The sequence below is a fragment of the Mytilus edulis genome, chromosome 3 (genome assembly GCF_963676685.1).
Source record: "Mytilus edulis chromosome 3, xbMytEdul2.2, whole genome shotgun sequence".
Taxonomy (NCBI): Eukaryota; Metazoa; Mollusca; class Bivalvia; order Mytilida; family Mytilidae; genus Mytilus; species Mytilus edulis.
In genome coordinates, this window is record NC_092346.1 from 53,774,031 (window position 1) to 53,797,413 (window position 23,383).

A 23,383-nucleotide genomic window follows, 5' to 3' on the forward strand; every position below is an offset into this window, starting at 1 on the left:
TTGGCAGAAAATCTAAGTCCATTTAAAAGTAAAATACAGAAAAAATGGATTTATTTTTTTTTCAAAATTTTCTTCTGGATACTATCTTAAGATCATAAACAAGCTTCTGTCTAAGTTTTGTACAAACCCAGGATAGTTTAAGCATGTTAAGACATGTATTAAAATCTTAAAAACTTTAACCACAGAGTGAATGTAATGTTTCACCGCAGAAAAACTAAGTCCATTTGTAAGTAAAAAATACGGAAAAATGGAATTTTATTTTTACAAAATTTACTTCTTGATACTATTTAATGATCATAAACAAGCTTCTGTTGAAGTTTGATAGAAATTGAGTATAGTTTAAGAAAGTTATTTAAATTTCAAAAACTTTAACCACAGAGTGAATATTTGAGGAAACCACCGACGACGACAACAACAGAATGTAGGATTACTATGTCTAGCTTTTTCAACTAAAGTTGAAAGATCTACAATAATATGAGGCAGGCATTCCCTGTGAAAGGGAACAAAAGTCTATATGATAATTTTTTTATCAATTCAAACATATTTTAACTTCAAAATGGTTAAAAAAGAAGCGGAAATTTTGTAATGTTTTTGATTTTGGTTCTGTTGTTAGGGACTTTAGTTGTGACGTTATATATATGTTATAATGTCATATTCAATGTAAACAAGGAAACGCTATCATTCATATCAAAGAATTACCAACAAGAATGTGTCCTCAGTACACGAATGCCCCACTCGCACTATCATTTTCTATGTTCAGTGGACCGTGAAATTGGGGTAAAATCTCTAATTTGGCATTAAAATTAGAAAGATCATATCATAGGGAACATGTGTACCAAGTTTGAAGTCGATTGGACTTCAACTTCATCAAAAACTACCTCAACCAAAAACTTTAACCTGAAGCGGGACAGACGGACGAACGAACGAACGGACGGACGAACGAACGAACGGACGGACGAACGAACGAACGGACGCACAGACCAGAAAACATAATGCCCCTCTACTATCGTAGGTGGGGCATAAAAATGAAATTGGTATTGTGTTCCTTCTTATATTTTACTTGACTGATAAATATAAATTTTACTCAAAGTCTTCTGTCAAAGAGACAGGAAAAAGGGAGTAGATTTCTGCGCAAATGCAGGAATTTATAAACAACTGAAAATAAAAAAGTTAACGATTTTGATTTCATTAGTAGAATGAAAATTTCAGGAAATTTTTCTGATTTTTTTAATTTTATTATTTTATTATTTTTCTTCCGTAATTGGGGACTTCGTCCCCATATTAATCACATATTATGTGTTAGTTGGGATTCTATGCCAAAGATCACCACACTTTATAATAAATTTATCATATTCTAATATTACATGCTTCTTTCCCTAAGAAATGAAGCCATGTTCTTATCCCAATAAATCATGAGCTGCAATTTATCAACCTCACAATTGAAATTTCAATGTCAACTGAGTTTTGAAAAATGCCAGAAATCAATGCGGAAATTTGATTACCGTTTACAAGCCAATATGAAGCCACATAGATACAGAGTTATTGAACCTATTGTCACATCATATGTTTTTGTACGTCACATGCAGTTGTACTATGCAGACTTTTTCAATGGATATTGAGGCGTCTAAAATGCTTATATGGGGACAAAGTTCCCAATAACAGTAGAAAAATAAAAAAATTAAAAAAAAATGTGAAAATTTTCCCAAAATTTTTATTGTACTAATGAACTCAAAATCGTTCAAATCTTTTTTATGTCATGTTTTGAATTCCCGCATCTGCGCAACCATCTACAATGTACTTCCTTTTTCCAGTCTTGTTTGTATGAAACTTTGAGTAAAATACAAATGTATATATTTATCAGTCTAGTATAAAATAGGAAGGAACGCAATACCAATTTCATTTTTAATGATTCCTTGATATGAAAAAATAAACCTGATGATAGCGTTTCTTTGTTTACATTGCATATGACGTCATAACTTAAATAACGTCACAACTAAAATCCCTAACAACAGAACCAAAATCGGAAACGTTACGGTATTTCCGTTTCTTTTCTTTTAACATATATTAAGTTACAAAAAAATAATAATATACAGACTTCGTCGCCATTTACAGGTAATGCCTGCCTCATATAACCAGTATTATTGTGACCGATAAACCTGTGTGCCCTCAGTGATGTCGTTAGAAGCCGGCAGCCGGCGATTTTCGCCGGTTATTGTCCTTTTCCCGCCGGCTATTTTTGCATGAGTAAAAAAAATTAATAAGATAAAAAAGATAATCAGGTTAATATTAAAAAATAATTGTTCAATGCATCAGCTTCCACGATTAAAGTCGCGATAAACAAGGATGTAAATCAGTGTTTACCTTTGACTAAATATAGTTCACGTAAATGCAGTCCGCTGATTGGTCGTCTATTTAAAGTCGGTAAGTATTGTAATGTTTGCAAGGATAAAAAGAGAGACGTTCCGATGGACATTATGACCCTGTTTGGTTTTTGCTTCAAGAGAAGGAATAAGCCAAAGATGACAATATAGCATGTTATGGAAATTAATATATCAGTCAAATAAAAGAAAGTATAATATATATAATGTTGTCAAGAATCTGGAAAACAGCACCTTTTGAAGTTCACATTTCAAAGCCCACGACCACGTGGTGTCTAGAGAATGAAGGTCAATAACGAAAGTAGAATATTGTCGACCACAAATAATTTTTAAAAATATCTTTTATAGTTCAAAAGGATTTTAGTTTACTGATTACTGAACAGTTAACAAATAAGAGAAAATAAAACGACATAGCTTGACAACATGTTTGAAATACGTGTACAAGTCTTATATGAGAAAAAAGGGGGTCATTTGTCACTAAGTACGTACGCAAATAAATCGATCAAGATATTTAATAAATTCGATTATTTTTGAAATAAAATTATAATATTTCACCTATTATTTCACAGGCACTTGCCTGTGTAAAGTGCCTGTGTATTATTTACATATATTCAAGAACAGACTTCCTTAGTTGTCTTACAAAAGACACCTTCCCAGAAAAAAATATAATATAGATTAGCCTTGCCAGGACTACGGATTCTCATTTAAAAAAAAAATCAATGTGATTGAAGTCAACAACAAAAATAAGACAAAATTAACATTTTCCCAAGCATCTAAATCACTCTCAGGTACAAAATGTATGCTCAGAATGCAGGAATTTTAGTCTAAATTTTCAAATCTTTTTGGGGATAGCCAAGGACGTATATTATGTTAGTTGGGTATACATTTACAATTAATTCTCCATAGGCCGTAATGGTAACGTTTTCCTCCGTTGCTCAGTCCATATCGTTTACTTGAACATGTATGATGGCTCATATCGAAGCTGATACATTTATACATGTATGGTTAAATTTTCGGGGTGGCAAGTGAGATTACTTTTTTCGCAAATTGATGGACCCCGGAAGATGGTGAAAAATGTCACTCTCCTCATGAAATAATCCCAAAATTCTGATCATAAAATTCAATAAAAAAATTGTCCTTTCTAATAATTTATTTCAGGTCAAATCTACATCTTTCTTTTCTCATCACACCAGCTCTATAAAACAGTTCTTATTGTTCATTTATGTCCATTTTTAAAATCACAGCATCCACAATTGTATGGCGGACTAATATTTTTTTTAATTACGTCATCTGAGTTCCTCATCTCAAGGTCTATTAGGGATCCTGACCCATATTGAAATTCATACTTCTGATTTTTCCAAATATTTTTATGTGATCTTCATCGGTATAACATTCTGAATAAATCTGTGTATTTTTGTCCATTTCTGAAAAAAAATAAAGTTGTTTTAGCACTATACGGCAATGACACTTTCGTCGCTATATTCATTTATTTTGAATACAATGTGTTTGTATAATTAATTTCTTCCAGAATACCTTCACTAGTCAAAACAAGGACAAAACTTCTGATTATAACCTTTAATTACAATACACAGACCCTGTTAAAGCATTCTATAAAATTTTCTTGTGCCTTAAAGTGCATTTTGACAGAGAAATTATGCAAAAATGAAGATTTTATAAAAAAAACCAACACCAAAATAATTATTCTTACTAGTGGAAATCTGGTATTTAAAACTGTGGAAAGCACTCTTAACTACTTGGAAAGTCATCCTTATCATATAATTAGAGTGCAATATAGTGCAAATTTTCAAAACTTGTCCTTTCACATAATTCTATTTGAGAAAAAATGTTTTTAACATGTATTTCAGTGAAAACCTTTTATTAGTGAGAAATCCACATGAGGTTTTAAAGGAAACATTGTGACATCACATGTATTATGGCGTCATTAAATAACGACAGATTAAAATAGAACTAAATATAGTTTGCAGTGTTACGTGAGAAACAGTTGCCGCAAGATTTAACTCGAAATATTGAGTCGAAACGATCTGTAACTAAGCCTTTTCATTTAATACCAAGACCATAGCAACAGTTTTCATATTTGCATATTTTTAACATACCGACTGTAATTTCAATTGCATAAATACCATAAATAAACAATTTAGAGCTTGCCTAATAAAGCAAATGCTTACCAGTTATTCAGGACTTTTTAAAACCTCTAGTTTGCCATCTCAGGTTAAAAAGTAATGATATGTCTGGAACTGAAATAAGACAAAAAAATTACTCAGGCTGTGTTATCATTTGATTTAAATACATAAGTACTATTGAGAGAGAAAAATCTAATTCTTGAAAGTTTAATCACAAAGAAAGACAAATGCTTCTCCCTTGTGGCTTAGTCACCTTCATCTAAACCTTTTATTTTAGAAGCAATGGGTAGTAGCTAACTAGCTTAATAGTTGAATAGGTGCAGAAATATTGTTTTCAAAAAGGTTTGACCCTCCCCCTTTTTCACTGAGAAATGACAATATCTATTGTTTTGCTCAAGTGCATTAAAAATATTTACATGTACATGTTTTTTCTGTTTTTTTGCATATGATATCTACTGACCAGGGGTCAAATCATTGGATAAAAGCACATGCGATGATGTATCTCACTTTACTCGTATGAAGTGTGTTATCTCCCTTGATTATCAGGTATTCCTGTAGACCGAAGTGATAATTACATAACAAAGACTATATTGGGTCATGTTTACTTACAATTTAATAATATTTAAAAGTTGTTTCTTGCCTTTTTCAATATAGTAAACAAATTCCTTTCGGATCTCTCGGAAGTAAACAAAGTTATGATTGTGCCTAAAAAAAGTGTTCAGCCCCGTGCCAGTAATGCATTTTAAAAGCAAAGTTTCATTGAGTTTTTGCTGATCTTTATCAATAATATTTATCTTAAACCATTTATAATAACTAGGTATAAATAAAAAACTACTAACCATCATTTTCGGTGGTGTACAAGGTGAAATCATCCATAAATCAGCCTGAAAACTTCTGGAATTAAGCTTCTAATTTGGGTATACATTTACAATTAATTCTCCATAGGCCGTAATGGTAACGTTTTCCTCCGTTGCTCAGTCCATATCGTTTACTTGAACATGTATGATGGCTCATATCGAAGCTGATACATTTATACATGTATGGTTAAATTTTCGGGGTGGCAAGTGAGATTACTTTTTTCGCAAATTGATGGACCCCGGAAGATGGTGAAAAATGTCACTCTCCTCATGAAATAATCCCAAAATTCTGATCATAAAATTCAATAAAAAAATTGTCCTTTCTAATAATTTATTTCAGGTCAAATCTACATCTTTCTTTTCTCATCACACCAGCTCTATAAAACAGTTCTTATTGTTCATTTATGTCCATTTTTAAAATCACAGCATCCACAATTGTATGGCGGACTAATATTTTTTTTAATTACGTCATCTGAGTTCCTCATCTCAAGGTCTATTAGGGATCCTGACCCAGTTATACGTCCTTGGGATAGCATACGATTTTATAAAATATAGCACCTCTGTAACAGTTTTAACTTTGAAATCGAAGCTCCAGCTGACTACTAGTCAGTGAATATTGTTTTTTAATTTTGTAAAAACAAAACCAACACTTTTTTAATATAAAATTAAAACAATGTTCTCAATGTCACAATTACAATTTTCATTTAAAACTAAATTATTCAAGTGACAATTCAAACCAGAGACAATATGTTTCTATTCAAACTAAGATTTTTGGATTCTTTCAGTTCAAAAATATTTACTAGCAGTCAACCTGCAGGAAAATGCACAAAAATGTATATTGGTCCATCAAGATGATCAATGATGTGATCACGTCATGTACAGAAAATTTTCCCATCATGTTGCTAATTTTAGTTAATCATTTACATTATCTTCAGTAAAAAATAATGTTTTCAGAGGTCTGAATAAGGGTCTAGGACACCCCCAGAATGCAGGATTTTGCACCATTTTAAAAAAAAATCCTGGGGCCCTTAAGCGGGCCCCAGACCCCCCGCCGTAGTAGCGACGAGCAAGCTCGTCGACGCGAATTGGCTTCGCCGTCCGCATGTACTTGCCGCCTATTTTAGGAATTCAGCCTGCTTCTTCAAAACTTAGTGACATCACTGGCCCTTGGAAATATTGATTTCATTCAATAATCAATTAATTGTTATGATGTCAAAATTTAACAGGAATATCTGAGATATCCAGTCCTTTTGGTGGATAGGGATATTATAAGTTGTATAAATAGAAAAACTTTTAAAACCTTTTTTTTTAGCAAAATATCTTATTTATCTATGAAAAAGTATGATAATTCGTTTAACAGTGTCTCATGAGCCCTTCATTTAGGGAACTATGACATTTATGTTAAGTTGTGGCATTTTTGTCTACCTTTTCTTCAGTATCGAATATATTTCTTGGTTTTTAAACATATTTTTAACTTTTTCTCTTCATAACATGGGCGCAGACATCTTGAATCTCGTTGAATGAATTTACACGTGATTGCTAAAATTTTATCAGAAACCTAAAAGTTAAAAATAAGAATGCAACGTACAAATGAATGTGTCCTTACGTAGCTATACAAGTTGCTACTATTTCCAAATATCAAAATTATTAATAATTGTAACCTACAAAGATATCAGATCCTTATTCTATCGTCGGTATTCTAATAAACAGAATACCAATTTGTCCATTTTATTGTATCTCACATTTTGGTAGCTATATTGACCGGATGTCTCGCCGTTATGGCTGCAGCAGCCAACCTTCCTCCTCAGATTTTAGAATCAATTTTCTCCTATTTAAATATATCTGATTTAAGAACATGTTCCTTAGTGTGTAAGAAATGGTATAAGTTTTTGAACGATGAAAATAATGATGTATGGCGGTTTCACTGCATACGAAAAGTGACAGAACAAGTTCTAAAGTCTGACATTTTGAAAAACGTTCCAACATATAAAGCGAAACTGCGAGCATTTTTCCATAATTGGAATTTAAATGATTGTTCAAAAAACATTGTAGTGAAATCTGGCGGATTTACAGTTCACAGAAATCCAGTAGCTCAAAGTACGGACGGAGCTAGAGGGAAAATAGGTTTTAAGACAGGTCGACATTGTTGGGAAGTGTGGTGGGAAGGACCTTTAGGGACAGTAGCTGTGATTGGATTAGCAACTAAAAAAGCTTCATTACATAATATAGGATATGTCAGTTTATTAGGAGGAGACGATCAGAGCTGGGGATGGAATTTAGTTGACAATCACCTGATACACAATGGCGATAGTCAAGGCAATTATCCTACATTAAATAATGCTCCAACCTATCAGGTGTGATATTAATTAGCAATAGCATTTACCTACTGGGCTACTATATATGTATACACAAGCAACACATTCCATTATGCGTCAGAATTTCAGCCAGTTAAAAAAAATTATCTTTTGTTTAAAGATATTTAACATGTAAAGAGCATCTCAACATCAGCTGTACATATAGATGACAAGACAATAGACACTGTTTTATAAGCACAAACACTGTTTAATCTATTTTTCGGGGCAAGAAATAGTATGGCATTGTATAGAAATACATAAATACTGCAACACATTTCAGTAAAAATGGTAAAAATGTAGAAAAATGGAAAAAAGAATATCAAACTCACAAATACAAATTGAAAATAAACTGACAATGTCAGTACTTCTTACTTGATTTTTATAAAACGAATAACATGAAACTTTGTATTTTAAGGGTATAAATGAGTTAATTTTTATTTGTTTCATTTTTATGTCTTAGTAACATGCCTAAAAGCATGAAAAGCAGATCTAAACTACCACCCCACCCCTAAAAAAATAATGTCAAGACAAAACCAATAGTAATTTTCGAAATATACATGTATGTATGTACAAATCTACGATAAACATACATGCCATTCAGGGTGTGCAATTACTATCACTGGTAATTAGTTAAAAATTAATCATCTGCAAAATGTACAAATGTATATGATACAGTTAATAGAGTGGATTTAAACCTAGTATCCATAGATGAGTTAAATATATAGATGGTAAGAAGCATACATTTGTCATGTTTGTACATGTACACTCACTGTAAAGAAAAATAAGATGCATGTATTTGAACAACAGTATAAAATAACAAAAAAAATCTGAAGCAAATAACAAACAAACAAATAATTTATTAGAGTCTCACTTCTTTGAAACATTTGATATAAAACACAATATATTATTATCACTATCAGATCAATTTATAAAAGAGCCACTCTAAAAAGAGTTATGAGATACTGTAAAAACACACATTAAAATACATTTATATTAAATCTACATGTATAACATTTATCAATACATGCAATATATCTTGGCATGAAACACCACGTGATACTATTGAAAACAATTTATTTATACAAAAAAATAAACAACATTATATACACTTACATGTATTACAAATATAAAGTACACTTTCTCTTAAAAGGTACTTCATGGCAGATTTTGACTAAAATAACAAACTCTGTCATCATGAAACATAAAAAAAAATTTCCTCATTACTCAAATTATTAAAACTACTTTTTATATTACATACACAGATGAAAATATGCACATTCTGGCCCATGAGCATTCTAATAAATATTAGACATGTACTGTTGGATAGGAATAGTGTACTAAATTTTAGTCTGTGTATGATTTTCAAAAATGGGAAATGCGAAATTGACATCAAGATAAAAAAGAAAATGTTCATGGATTTGCAAAAAGGCACTCAACAAAAGTTGTTTTAGTCAACAACTGAAAGACAGGATATACTAAAATTGTGGATTTTTTTTATCCCAGGCCACATGTATAACATATAAACTAAAAAGGTTTAAATTGCCAAAAAAATATGAAGGATGAACTCATTACTTTTATGCCATAACTATTCCTTATTTTGAACGTTTAGCATAAAAATGTAATATGATTGCCAATGACACAAAACTTCACAAGAGACCAAATGACACTTATATTAACAACCATGGGTCACTGTATGGTCTTTAACAATAAGCATGTAAACAATGATGATATTTTTTAGGACAATTTGAAGAAATGTGGCCACAATGTCATGAATGTAATAATGTAAATTTTAACAAAATTGCATTTAAAAAATGGGATATTTGATACAGTGTCTAATTAATTTACCTAGACATGCTAGAAAAAGGCAGTACCTTCATACATTTTTTAACCAAAGATATAAATATTGTTACTATAGATGGATACATATTTATATGTACTTTTCAGAGTTTGACTGAACTTGCTATAAATTCAAGTTTGTTTTTATTAAATTGTTTTATTTAAATATTTGTTTATTTTAGGTTGGAGAAAGAATAAGAGTAATACTTGATTGTGAAGATAATACATTAGCGTTTGAAAAGAATTATGAATTTTTAGGTAATTTTTAGTTTATCATCGCTTGCTTAATCAATCTAATTTTAAACATAACTTTAACAATGCAAGCGCATTAAGTTCACTCTAGGATGTTGGGGTATATTGTATATTGCTATATACATCATGTACATTTGTCTTCCCCAATACATTTTTAAGCGTTTATCAGAAACTACAAATCAGAGCTTCCTCACATTGAGCATCATGGGAGCATGTTATACTCAGTATTGTGTCTTAACCTAAATAGCAAGTACCTATAGTGCCACTGTGGTAGTGTAGTAAGTCAGCGCTTCATCTTGTTAATTATCTTAATGTGTTGCTAACTAAAGCTACAAGCTGTAAAACCTGTAAGAGATGGTAAATGTCATGATTAAGAATGGACACATTTTGTAACATTCATATACATGAAAAACTGAAATGCTTAACCTTCAACATGTTTTCCAAGAAATAGACACATTCATGGCTTGATTTCAATGTTTCATTAATTTAGAGAACCCTAATAAGTAAAAAGTATTGATAGTTGCATTTGACATTAACAGTCAATTACTTTAAACCGATGGGAGGAGTAGGGGATGTATTTAAGAATTCTTCTTATGGCTTCTTTAGTTGAAATGAGAATGCATCTGACCGCTGGAAGAAATGTGTACGAGTTATTTGGTGTTTGGTATTTATTGTAAAGTGTCACCTACAAAAACAACAGATTTTTTTTAAGGAAATATGAATTCATACTAGAAACTGTGCCTTTATTGTTTTAAAAACAAAACAACCTAACTTTTTTATTCAAATCCCACCCATATCTTTACTTTTTAAATAGTAAATTATTATACATGTGTTTATAATGTTACATTGTATCAACTGATTTTTTTTCCAGGTGTAGCTTTCCGTGGACTGCCTGACACACCATTATACCCCTCAGTATCTGCAGTTTATGGAAATACAGAAATTTCTATGGTTTACTTAGGACCACCCTTAGACGGATGATTTTATGTGTCATTTTATAGGCTTTATATAAATTTGTTAATTGATATCTATATGGTTGTACTGTTGAAATATTCCATCCAGAATACATGTGAATTCAAAAACCCACATAAGTTGCACAGTCTAATCTTTTCGTAAAATATTGGCAAATTGAAAAATGATTAGATTTTCGAAAATGATTATAAAGTCCATGTTCATTTATAAAATATGTTGTCATTTAGCATAACTGAATGATTTGTACATCTGTTATAGCATGTGTACATTATGTATGTGTGTTTCTCTTACAACTGGATGGAAATTTGAATGGACAATCCTAGTTACAACAGTGTTATGTCAATCATTTGCAGTCATCAACAAGAAAATGCACTATTTTACAGGGAACTACTTGCAAGCATTTTCTTCCTATAGCTTAAATGATTTGAGAGAAATTAATAATTTATACAATATCTTTCCCATTTTATCATGAATGATCATCTGATTAGATACTCCAACCATACATTTGGAAGTAAAGAGTCAGTCATTATATTAATGATTTTTTGTTTATTGCATTGCAACCTTTCCAAGATGTTTTATCTGGACATTCTGCATTCTGTTATTTAAACAAACAAAACCTGATGTATTTGAATATATGTGTATGTGTATATGTGATCATGGGTTGGACAGAAACATTTTCCTGAATATATTTCTTTATTTTTATTAAATAAAAATTTTGAATGAAAAATAAGTGATTTCCATATAACATAAGGTCGCTATGTTATGGAATATGGAATTTGTCCTCAATTTTTCATTTTAAAGAAGTGAGATTCATGGTTGATCGTCAATCAGGTGTCAGTATTTAGATATATTTCCTCAGGCTAGGTTCATGCTAGATAGATCAGAAATGGGCATTGATTCCTATACTTTGAAAAATGAGTAAATTTGAAGTCATTTTTGGAAAAATCTGAATTTCACTTAAAAAAAAATAGTATTTTAATCCATTCTGATAATTTGGGTTAATTTCTAGGATTGTCTGAAATCCTGCATTGGATAAATTAAAGATTCATTAAAATTCCATGATGGCAAAGATTGTTAATTGTGTTAAAGTCGATAAAACACGATAATGAAAAATAAGTTTAAATTATATATGAAGTGCTAATAAACTAAACATACATACATGTAGTGCTATATGAATTTGACAATTTGTAAATTTAGCTCTAAACCCCTAAGACAAAGACAATGAATGTTGTTCACAATTCTCACTGTGATGTATTATTTTGGGGTAGTCTATTATTATTTTCAGTAATGTTTACTGTACATTATTGATAAGAAATTATGCATAATACTTTTGTAGCTAGTCCATTTTGATTGGGCATAGTTTTTCTAGTTAACAACATAAAAAATGATTTTAAAATAATTTGAAGAAAAAGATTAATAGAATATTTTAATAGAAAAGCATTGAAAACACATGTGATATGTTGTATTTTTCTTATGAAATTTAGTGAGAAAAAGTAAAATAAAATCCACATATTATTTATATGATTTAAAAAGTAAACTAGTATTAAGTCTGATGAATAAATACAAAAAATTGTAGGCTATTTATTTTTTGGGTTTGGTAAATCATAATTAAATTACTGAACAAAATTTGATTGGCAGCTTCATTACTTCAATGTATTTTGAAATCGTAACAAAAATACATTTGTCTGTCTTTTACTAGGTCATTATGAAAGTAAACATTTAGTTCTAACAGTATCTGTTTAGAAACAGTGTTAAGTTATTTATTAGTTATGGAATTAAATGTTGATATTTGACAAAAATAATGTTTGATTGTGAATTGTAAGAATTTTGAGAATCATGAGAACAAACATTTTGAGATCATCTTTGTTTTTGTTTTTTATATTACTATATAACAAGTAAACATTAAAATCATGAAATGTAAAATTTTTATAATTAAGAAACCATGAATTATGAGGAAAATGCATAAACATTAATAGACATCATAAACGCTTCAAAAGAGTTTTATATTCTGCAACAGATTTAATATTCAGGTTAAGTAAGCAATTACATATTTTGTAATATAATATTACAAAGGTGATATATTGTAATATAATATTACAAAAGTGATCTATTGTAATATAATATTACAAAGGTGATCTATTGTAATATAATATTACAAAGGTGATCTATTGTAATATAATATTACAAAGGTGATCTATTGTAATATAATATTACAAAAGTGATCTATTGTAATATAAAATTACAAAGGTGATCTATTGTAATATAATATTACAAAGGTGATCTATTGTAATATAATATTACAAAGGTGATCTATTAGGATTTAGTGTTGTGGATTCATTTATTTATTGTTGGTATCAATTTTTGTGACTTGCAGAATCATTAGTTATTTTGATTATCAATTGACGGTTGGTGTTTCTCTTGAGGCATTGTTGCTTTATCCACCAAAAACAGCACCCTACAAAATAGTGCAAGAGTGCTGAATTGATGTTTTTTGTTGACTATTTAAAATTCACCCCTTACTCAGGACAACTCCAGGAAATAGCACAAGTGTGCTGAACTAATGTTTATTGTGTTGAATATTTACGATTCACCCCTTTTATTACACTTTCATGGTAGTGGATTGAAATGTGCACACCACACTCACCAGATTATCACTAGTGGTTGATAATGTGAACATTTATGATGTGTACTTTTGTACTGTGTTTGCACATTAGGATATAGAACCAAGCCTCATTGTCCAATCAAGTTATAACATGGTAGAAATAGGCATAGATTTAGAAGAATCAGAATTTTTCCTAATGTAACTGTTTAAATCATGCAAGTGTTTTTTTCTTTACAAACTTTAAGAAGATATTATATCAATGTCAAAGAGACAAAAACATAAAAAAATTAATCAGAAATATGAACTGAAAATATTTGTATTGTGTGTATTATGGTTACTCTTTGCATTCCTTTTTAGGGGATTCATAGGGAGTTACTTAACAAATAATTTTATAGCAATTCCATGTAATCCTTAGAATAAAACACTTTTTTCTATAGCACAAGAATTGATACCTTCATAGTTGACAAATAAGTTGAATAAAGAATTAAGCAACGGATAATTTTTAGAATTATCCAAAATATGCAGCCATTGGAACATTTTGGAGGGAAACCCATGTACATTAGTACTCCCAGGGATTTTCATTTTTATTCATTCACTGTTAGATAGGTAAAACATCTAATTTGAACGAAGATTTCTTCATGATTTTTGTTTGAATGAAAGCATTTCTATTTAACCTCACATTTGAATTGTAAATCATTTATTGTCTTGTGCATTTGATTTGAAAAAAATATACACAGAACAGGTCCTAGAATTTTATATGTGTTTGTGAATGAAATTGACGCCATTATTTTCATAGGAATGTCTGTATCTTTTATTGTACATTAAAAAGTTGTGTTATCATCTTGGATCTGTGCCAACATTTTCATGATATTTTTGTGTGTATATAATAGATTGAATATACCTGATCTTGTTGATTTTATCTCAATTAGAAAATGAGCATTGGTTTGATATCAATATGAAGAAATCTGATGAAATACTAAGAAAATTAGGGTCAGGCACAATGTACGATATTCAAAACAAAAAGTAAAGACGAAATTGAGAAGCTATACACTTTCAAATGAAATGATTCAGACAGTTAGCAATACTGAATGATTACAAGAGCCTTTATTTCGACAATATGAAAGATAAGATATGTGGGATATATATTAATCTGACAACAGCCCAATCCATGCATGATAATGGAAAAGAAAAGGTGTTGTGGAATCTTTGGGTTCGAAATTGCTTTCTGTTAAAAAAAAAGTCTCCATACCTTAAGACATTAGTTATTTTACCAGCTGTTTTTTGAAGTGAGTGGTATATATTGATGTTGGTGCCAGTCTTCTGTCTGACTTTTGTATCTGTTGCTTCCCTTGAAGATCTTGGCAGAATTAAAAAAATAATATTTGAAGAATCTTCCTCGAAAGATTTACTTAAGTAACTTTTTTTTCATTTCTCAATCTGAAATGAATTTTTGGAATAACATCCTGATCCTCCAGTACACATTAAGACACTTTTCTCCTACTCCCCCTCCACCATCAGTGGTTAATGTTAAATTGTCAGAATCTTCACTGCATATTGGCTGGCATCTTCTATTGGGGATTTTTTTCCATCCAAGTCATTTATATTGGAGTTTTACTCAGTAAATCATGGATTTTGTTAAAGGCAAGGATATCACTATATGAGCTTTGCTCACAGTTGTCAAAGGTACCAGGATTATAATTTAGTACGCCATACGTGAGTTTCTTCTACTTAAGACTCATCAGTGATGCTCAAATCAAATTGGTGTAAAGCCAAACAAGTAAAAAGTTGAAGAGCATTGAGGATCCAAAATTTTAAAAAGTTGTGCCAAATATGCCTAAGGTAATCTCTGCCTGGGATACGAGAATCCTTAGCTTTAAGTTTTGTAAACAGGAAATTAAAAAAAAATGACCACATAATTGATATTCATGTCGAATTGGAAGTGCTGACTACTGGGCTGGTGATACCCTCGGGGACGAAACGTCCACCAGCTAAAAAAATGACGACATAATTGATATTCATGTCAACACCGAAGTGCTGCACTCGATTTTGTTTGTTATATAAGTCACAATGTATACCGATCTCTTCAAGAGTTTTATAACCATAAGGGCAATATAGTGACAGAGATGTAGAATTGTTACAAAATTTATAGTAGTAATTGATCACTTTTTCACGATTTTTGAAAGAAATGTACCGTGGTGAAATTATAACCAAAATAATTAACAACCAATACCATTCTGTCGAGTTTATATTGGCAGATCGAACACCACTTTAATAAGCCAAATATAAGTGCAAGAGCGACAGAAGACACCAAAAAATATTAAACTGACTCAGCCAAAATATGAAATGAAAAACCACAATAAGACCAAACATTGAAAACTAAAGACTGAGCAACTCTAACCCCACTTAATTCTGAGAATGGTCTTAGCTGCTCAACAGGGAGGACAAGGTTGAAGCAGATCATGCTCGACATGTTGCACCCGTATACTTACTTTTTACTATATACTGTGAAAGTACTTTTATTCGTGGGGTACCAATTTTCGTGGTTTTCGTTGATGACTTTATCCACGAATTTAAGTGTCCAACGAAATAAAACAACCATTGTCCAAATCAAGACATGGAAAGATCTCGAATCTGAGAATGCAGTCACAGAACTACAACTGCATGCAGGATTATACCCTTTTAATCTTTAATAACCTAAACTGTACAATTTTTTGTTTTCAATATTCTCATCAAAATATTTTTTTCGATGAAAGTCAGATTTATGGTCATTTGTTGTCATATTCTAGGAAAAAAAGGATTGGATTGTGGATAAGTCAAGTGGGACAGATCTGTCATATATATGAATTTTTTTTCTTAGAAGCTCATGTATAAAGCCTGTCTCAGGCATAGATTATCTCGCTGTATTTAACAAAACTTAAAATTAGTAATTTATTTGGCCTTTAACATTTTTGATTCGAGTGTCACTGAAAGGTTTTGAAGCTAAACACGCAGCTGGGGCAAATATATAATTTCAATCCTGGTGTCTGACGAGTTATTTCATATGAATCAATGTTAGGTTTTCCTGATTGAATGAGTTTCTTAACTTCTGAATTATATTTTCTCTCTAGAATTATGATTAGTTTATCAACGTTAAGTGTTAATGAATTTAATACGTCCTAATTTCAAAATACTGTTAAGTTATACATAGAAACATGGTTCATCTGACCTTGGTGGTTCCTGGTCTAATTTTCATGGTTTACTGGCTTACCAAATCCGCCTGTCAGTACATCTTTGTCACACGATAAGTCAACATGGTCACAATCAATTTCTATAATTTCAATGCACTAGTAAACATGAAAGTCAGGTCCATACCGGTATTATGTTTTTTTTTTTAATTTGAATGTATTTTTAACAAAAATATGTTTTATTTGAATGTATTTTTAACAAAAAGTATGTTTTATACCATTTTGACACAGGGAATCAATTTGAAATAGTTTATTATACTTCAGTTTTAATTTTGGTTGAAATCCTTGCTTAAAAACTTGTTTGAACAATATGTTACCTTCGCCACATTTCATCGATCAGTGATCAAGGTAAGATTTGTGGTTCTGTTGCTATCGGAGGTACTGTAAGCAATAGGTCAACTATGTTTGCTGTGTGGAATGATTGCAAGGTGCATGTGTCCAGATAACGAGCCTCAGATAACCGATTGCCTCATTTTCATGGTTCACTAAATTAATCTAGGACTATACCATACAATTGAGTATTGTTTTAAAGTCAATAGACCATACCTGAGATGACGTGGTCAATTAATCTCCATGGAAATGAGATATGCCAATGCTTATGAGTTTTAATGTCCCTCAGGTATTGTTTGCCTCTCTTATATCAACTGTTTATACAACTGGAAACAAACTATCATTGACTTATCATAACTTAATTTCCACATTATACTTACCCAAAGGTAGAATTTAACATGCAAAATGTCACCACGGAAAAGAAATGTGCCAATGCTTATACCACTGCATTGCAAATATCATTGGTCTACTATTAGTGTTATGTGACTTTCATACGAGTGAGGTTTAGCTAGCTATAAAACCAGGTTTAAGACACCATTTTCTACTTAAGTAAATATCCGTACTAAAAAAAGGCAACAGTAGTATACCGTTGTTCGAAATTCATGAATCGATGGATAAAAAAAACAAATTCGGGTTATTTAATGCGTTTCTCTCAGTTTTAGTTTGTTACCCCGATTTTGTTTTTTGTCCATAGATTTACGAGTTTTGAACAGCAGTATACTACTGTTGCCTTTATTTACATACTAAAACTGAGGGAAACGCAACAAATATAATAGAACTACGACACAACAGAAACACAACATTAAAATGTAACAAACACAGATACGAACTATAATATAACCATGCCCATTTTCCTGACTTGGTACTGAGGACATTTTAAGAAAAAAAATGGTGGATTGAACCTGGTTTTGTGGCATGACAAACATCCCGCTTTTATGGCAATGTTAAATATAACATTTAAATGACAACATTACATGGCAGGACTACAATACAAATAATGGGAGAACATATAGGACAGAGAAACACACGAATAATAGCTAACAAAAGGTAAGTCAGGAAAATGCATTTGTTGTCCATTTATTGGTGTGGTTGAGCTTTTGATTTCGGACTTTCCGTTTTGAATTTTTTTGAGTTCGATCATTTTGTTATTCTATTTTTTCCCTTGAACTGAGTAAAAAATTATTACGAAAATTGTTGACGCAACCTCCAGGGTACATAAGTCTCGCGTAATGGCCCAATCAAGACTAATCAAAAGTTTAGAAAAAACACTTTTAACCTAAGTTTTAACCAAAATAAGGTAAATGGGTGAGCTTTCTTTAACCGTACGTGTTTGGTTGTTATCACATAGACATTTACACCATATTCCTTTCAACTAGTTGGTAAACTTATAAGAAGACACATATCACAAGATTATAACCAGAAAAATGATTTCAACTAACCAGATGAATTCAAGATAAATATTTTGAACAGGACCAAATCAGACTCTTAAAAATAGATAAAATTTTAAAAGCCACTATAGGAGTGATACCCTCCACAAGCTTGATAAAAGAAACAAAAACATGTTCGTGATATGTTTGTGTGAATATAACAAACTGAATATACCTTATCATACGGATGTCAATATGAAAAAAAGGGTCTGGCTAAATGTATTCGAAACAACAAGTAAAGATAAAATTGAAAAGCCATACTAATATGTAAAAAGTCTTGCACTATCAAATAAGGTGAACCAAGATGGTAAGCAATACCAAACGGATAATTGTAAGAGCCTTTATCTAATGAAAAGATAAAGGTGTTGAGTATACATTGATCTGACTGCTTTTCAATCCAAGCATCATTATGGGAAGGAGAAGGTCAGTTTCTGGTTCCAAATGGTTATTTGTTAAACATGTCCATACATATAGATATAAGTTATTATACAACTTGCTTTTTAAAGCGAATAAAATAAAGTGATGGTAGGCTAGTACTTTTGTCATACTTTTTAATGTTAGATTGTGAGAATCTTCACTGCATAATGGCGGTCAGCTCCTGTTTTGTTTATTCTTCCAAATCATTTGATTTTTACTTAGAAAAATATAGTCTTTGTCGGAGGCATAGCCCCTCTCATATCAATTGTTTAAGAAGACATTTGTTGCACTGAATTTTTTATCGTCTTATATATGCTTTAAGAGTTTTTTAGTGTAAGAGACGTAGACATTTAACATTATATCATGAATTTTGAGAGAAATATACATTAAACACTAATGAATAAAGGCAACAGTAGTATATACGGGTGTTCAAAGGTCATAAACGATGGGCGAATGATACCAGAGGGACATTCGAACTCATAGATAAAAATAGACGACTAAAAAGTAAAAGACAAACAGACAAATAATAGTACATAAAACACAACATAGAAAATTAAAAACTAAGCAACGCGAGCCCCATCAAAAACTGGGGTTGATCTCAAGTGCTCCAGAAGGGTACGCAGATCCTGGCACCCCTCGTTTTAACTGCGAAAAAAAATCAGGGTGTAAAAATTAAACCGAGAGAAACACATCAACTATAACAGGAAAACAAACCAAGCAACAGTTACACATAAGTGAACAAAAAAATAAACCACAAACAAACATAGAAACGAACTATTTGACAACAACTACCAGATTTCTGACTGGGTACAGGACAATTTAAGAAAAAAAATGGTGTAATGGCTAGCCAAATTTGACCCCCGCTTTACGACAATATTTTAAAATAAATCGCTAAAATAGCAACACTACATGACAGACATACAACACTGACACACGCTAGAACATTCATTACATAGAAATACACAACATGCAAACTGCAGAACAACAACGAACATATTTCATCAACGGCAGACTCCATAATTATGTTCTTACTTCAAGGGAACATAAATTATTTACAAATAAACTCAACACATTTGAATGGGATCAGCTCGCCTGACAGTGTAGAGTAAAGCTTTACTTTTATTAAAAGACAAATGCAATGTAATAAATGTTCATCTGTTACTGTCTGCTACTTGTCTCAGAATATTTTTTTTACCTTGATAGTATATATAGGGAAAAAAATTCTGAGACCAGTGCCTGTGCTGTCTGCCTATGCTGCTGCAGGTAACAAACACACAAAAAACACACATTATTATTCACATAAATAAAAAGTAACACAAGAAACATACATTAAGTCGGGAAGGAGGGTGTGAACCGCCAAAAGTATAGCACGAAATATTTGAATTGACCTTTTTCAAATATTATGGTCAGTTCTAACTCGACCAATGGAAAACATTTAACCTATTACATACTATCAAACACGTGTAAATTTATAAACAAATGCACGTGGTAATGTTTACATACCGGTGTACATAACTTAAATAAATAAAACTCTATCATGTAATCACGAATTACATACAATTATTTTCACAATACTCGTCCAAAGAATTTTCATGACAAAGATGTTATGAAAATGAAATTTTATAATTATTTGGTCTACAAATGATAAGACATAACAGACAATCCAACCAAAATCATAACAGAAACATTCAAAATGAATACCTTCTGTTAAGTCTGTTAAGTTTGATGCTTAGTCCGTTTCTGTGTGTGTGTGTGTGTGTGTGTGTGTGTGTGTTACACTTTAATGTTGTGTCGTTGTTCTTCTCTTATATTTAATGCGTTTCCCTCGGTTTTAGTTTGTTACTCCGATTTTGTTTTTTGTCCATGTATTTATGAGTTTTGAACAGTGGTATACTACTGTTGCCTTTATTTATGATTCGTTGGACAATTGTACACCACAATGTAATTCAACCAAATATAAGTGAAAAAGATGCAGAAGATACGAAAGGGATATTCAAATTATATGCGTATAATAAACTGTCAAAGCCACAAAAAAAAAAATGAAATACAACAAGAAAACAAACAGAATTTAACAAAAGATAACGTAAAAATCTAAAGAGTTTAGACTGAGCATCACTAACCCTACCAAAATCGGGGAGTTTGTGTAGGTGCTCAAGAAGGATAATCAGATCATGCTCCACATGTGGAACTCGAAGTGTTTCTTATGTGAATACAAACTTGGGCAGATGACATTCTAGAAAAAAAGAATGGTTTAGTAATTTAACAATTGGGACATGTCTGTCATCTGTGAAACAAATCTCCGTAAGGTTAATTAGTTTTTGAAATAAAAGAATTATGCTTGCTTCTTTCCTTCATCACAAGAAGGTTGTGTATGAAATATAATGCTTACTGTTTTATTGAAAACTCATCATTTAAATCTAAAAATATGTTGTTAACTTTTTTGATCTAAATAGCCCAACTCTGGTTTCGGGATTTTCTCGCTGCTTTTAATCCCCATTGGTGGCCTAGAGCTGTTTATGTCCTCTGGTCTGGTTGTTGTCTCTTTGACATTTTCCGCATTTCCATTCTCAATGTTATCTTTAGTTTATATATGAATCCTTGTAAGATGTCTTTCAGACTTGACTCACTTGGCCATGAATACGAAATGTAATGATTCAATGAGTGTCACTTTTTCGAGATTAGTTTGATTTCTTCATCTGTTAAAAATCTTCTTGCCAAAATATCATTTGTGGTTCATTGATAAATGTTTGATTTTCATGGTTGGTTTCTTAGTGCTATAAGTATAATTGAACTATATTCTATCTCTAGAATTTATCAATTTGCCACTGGATGTTAAGCAGCAATCCAGCATCATCATCTCTCTATATTTTTTATCCGCACAGTTGACCCAAACCTATTTTTCATGATTCATTTATCAACGTACTGTTTTAGTGGTCAAGTCATTTTCCAAAATTCTAATATCTAATTTAATATAAAACAATATAATCATTGTTTGGTAAACATCTGACATGGTTCACCTGACCTTCATCTCATTTGTCTGTTTTTTTAGATAATATAGATCTGGTGGTTTCACTCTTTCTGATATAGATGTTTTCGTCTATCATATGTCCTTTGTTATTGATGGTTCAGCAACAGGTTAAAAAAAGTTTATTTTTTTGTAATGCAAAATTCTCACTTATTGTAATTAATAGGATAAATTTATTTGGTTTTTGGGTACTTTGTTTTGGACACAGTTTTGGAGGTCAAGATGTGTTGTACAAGAATCTATAAAATATTTTGGGATGCTATGAAGTACAAAGACGCTAAATTCATTCAAGTGTGGACATCACAATATAGCAACTAATTACATAACAATTGATTATGTAATAATTATGTCATGATGAAATTGTCACAATTTGAAAGATTAATCTTTTTTCTTTCTTTTGGTACCTCATTTATAAAATATAAAGAAGGATGAAATGAATTACATCAGTTTAAAGTTGTCTGATTAGGAGTGAACAAATCTTCGTATTGTGCTACCTTAAAGATACTATAAGCATTAGGTCCAACATTATTTGATGTATGGAATAATTGTAAGGTTACATATCAAACTGGCAAATTTCATCTGTATTTGACCATGATTCCATTGTTCACTGGTCAATATATTCCTGGTTTGGTCTGTTTCTTGTATACTATAGCCATAGGTCGACAATATTTGGTGTATGAAAAGATTGTAAAGTACCTGTCTGTGTGTCATTGATAAACTGTGATTTAAATGAATATTGATATCCAAATTAAAGCTATTCCAAATTCAATGCAGGTTTTCCAATAAAAATTGTAATATAAAGTTGCATATTGTTGAAACAAGAGTGCACACTGAAATGTCTTTCCTCAAGATTGATTTTTTTGGGTTCATATAACTATTACTAAAACTAACGTTTCACTGCAAGTGAACAATGAACCCTTACTGAAGATACGGGGGTAAACAATTTGAGTGCGAATAATATGACACATTCAAACATACATCAGTTTCTTGTGTACAATTTGGAGTTTAGTATGGCGTTCATTATCACTGAACTAGTATATACATTTGTTTAGGGGCCAGCTGAAGGACGCCTCCGGGTGCGGGAGTTTCTCGCTGCATTGAAGACATGTTTGTGACCTTCTGTTGTTGTCTATTCTATGGTCGGGTTGTTGTGTCTTTGACACATTCCCCATTTCCTTTCTCAATTTTATCAGCATACCATGTATCATTGACTCATCATAAGTGGTTCCCATAATCACAAACTTTAACAAATTGTTGTCATTGCCTCCGTCGATACTGTCGCAAGAAACAGCATACCAAATTTCTTGCTTTTTCCCCGTCAAGGCAAGACAAAAATAATCCTGAAATTAGTGGCAAAGACAGCAATATTCAGACCGAGAAAAATTTGGGTTGACTTGAACTTTAGTATACCCTTGATCTAAAACAATTATATATCATCACTTCAACATATCTCCACCAATCAAATTCTTAATAATAAAGAAAAGTCAAAAGCAACTTTAGAACCTCTTCCATACACAAAACAAGGGTACACTGCTAAAATCATAATTGGATTTACGTTGAAAGAGTGT

The 23,383-nt window shown here is 31.3% G+C and overlaps 2 protein-coding genes across 3 annotated transcripts in view; one reads left to right on the forward strand and one right to left on the reverse strand.

Annotated features, from left to right (window-relative positions):
* LOC139516848 (mitochondrial intermediate peptidase-like) overlaps nt 1–6,910 on the reverse strand; it is a 30,977-nt gene extending 24,067 nt beyond the window's left edge. Inside the window, exon 1 of the mRNA XM_071307194.1 lies at nt 6,802–6,910. The gene's annotated coding sequence lies outside the window, so the exon portion shown is untranslated. The remainder of the gene's footprint in view (nt 1–6,801) is intronic.
* Nucleotides 6,911–7,116: 206 nt separating this feature from the next.
* LOC139516849 (F-box/SPRY domain-containing protein 1-like) lies at nt 7,117–14,297 on the forward strand. Of its 2 annotated transcripts, none has more exons than XM_071307195.1 (4): nt 7,117–7,730; nt 9,749–9,824; nt 10,690–12,863; nt 12,951–14,297. In XM_071307195.1, exons 1-3 carry the CDS (start codon nt 7,155–7,157, stop codon nt 10,797–10,799), a joined length of 762 nt encoding a protein of 253 aa, XP_071163296.1. In that variant the 5' UTR covers nt 7,117–7,154; the 3' UTR covers nt 10,800–12,863; nt 12,951–14,297. The 2 variants fall into 2 exon arrangements, with proteins under 2 accessions (XP_071163296.1, XP_071163297.1); XM_071307196.1 differs by having other exon boundaries at nt 12,980–14,297.
* The last annotated feature ends 9,086 nt before the right edge of the window (nt 14,298–23,383 follow it).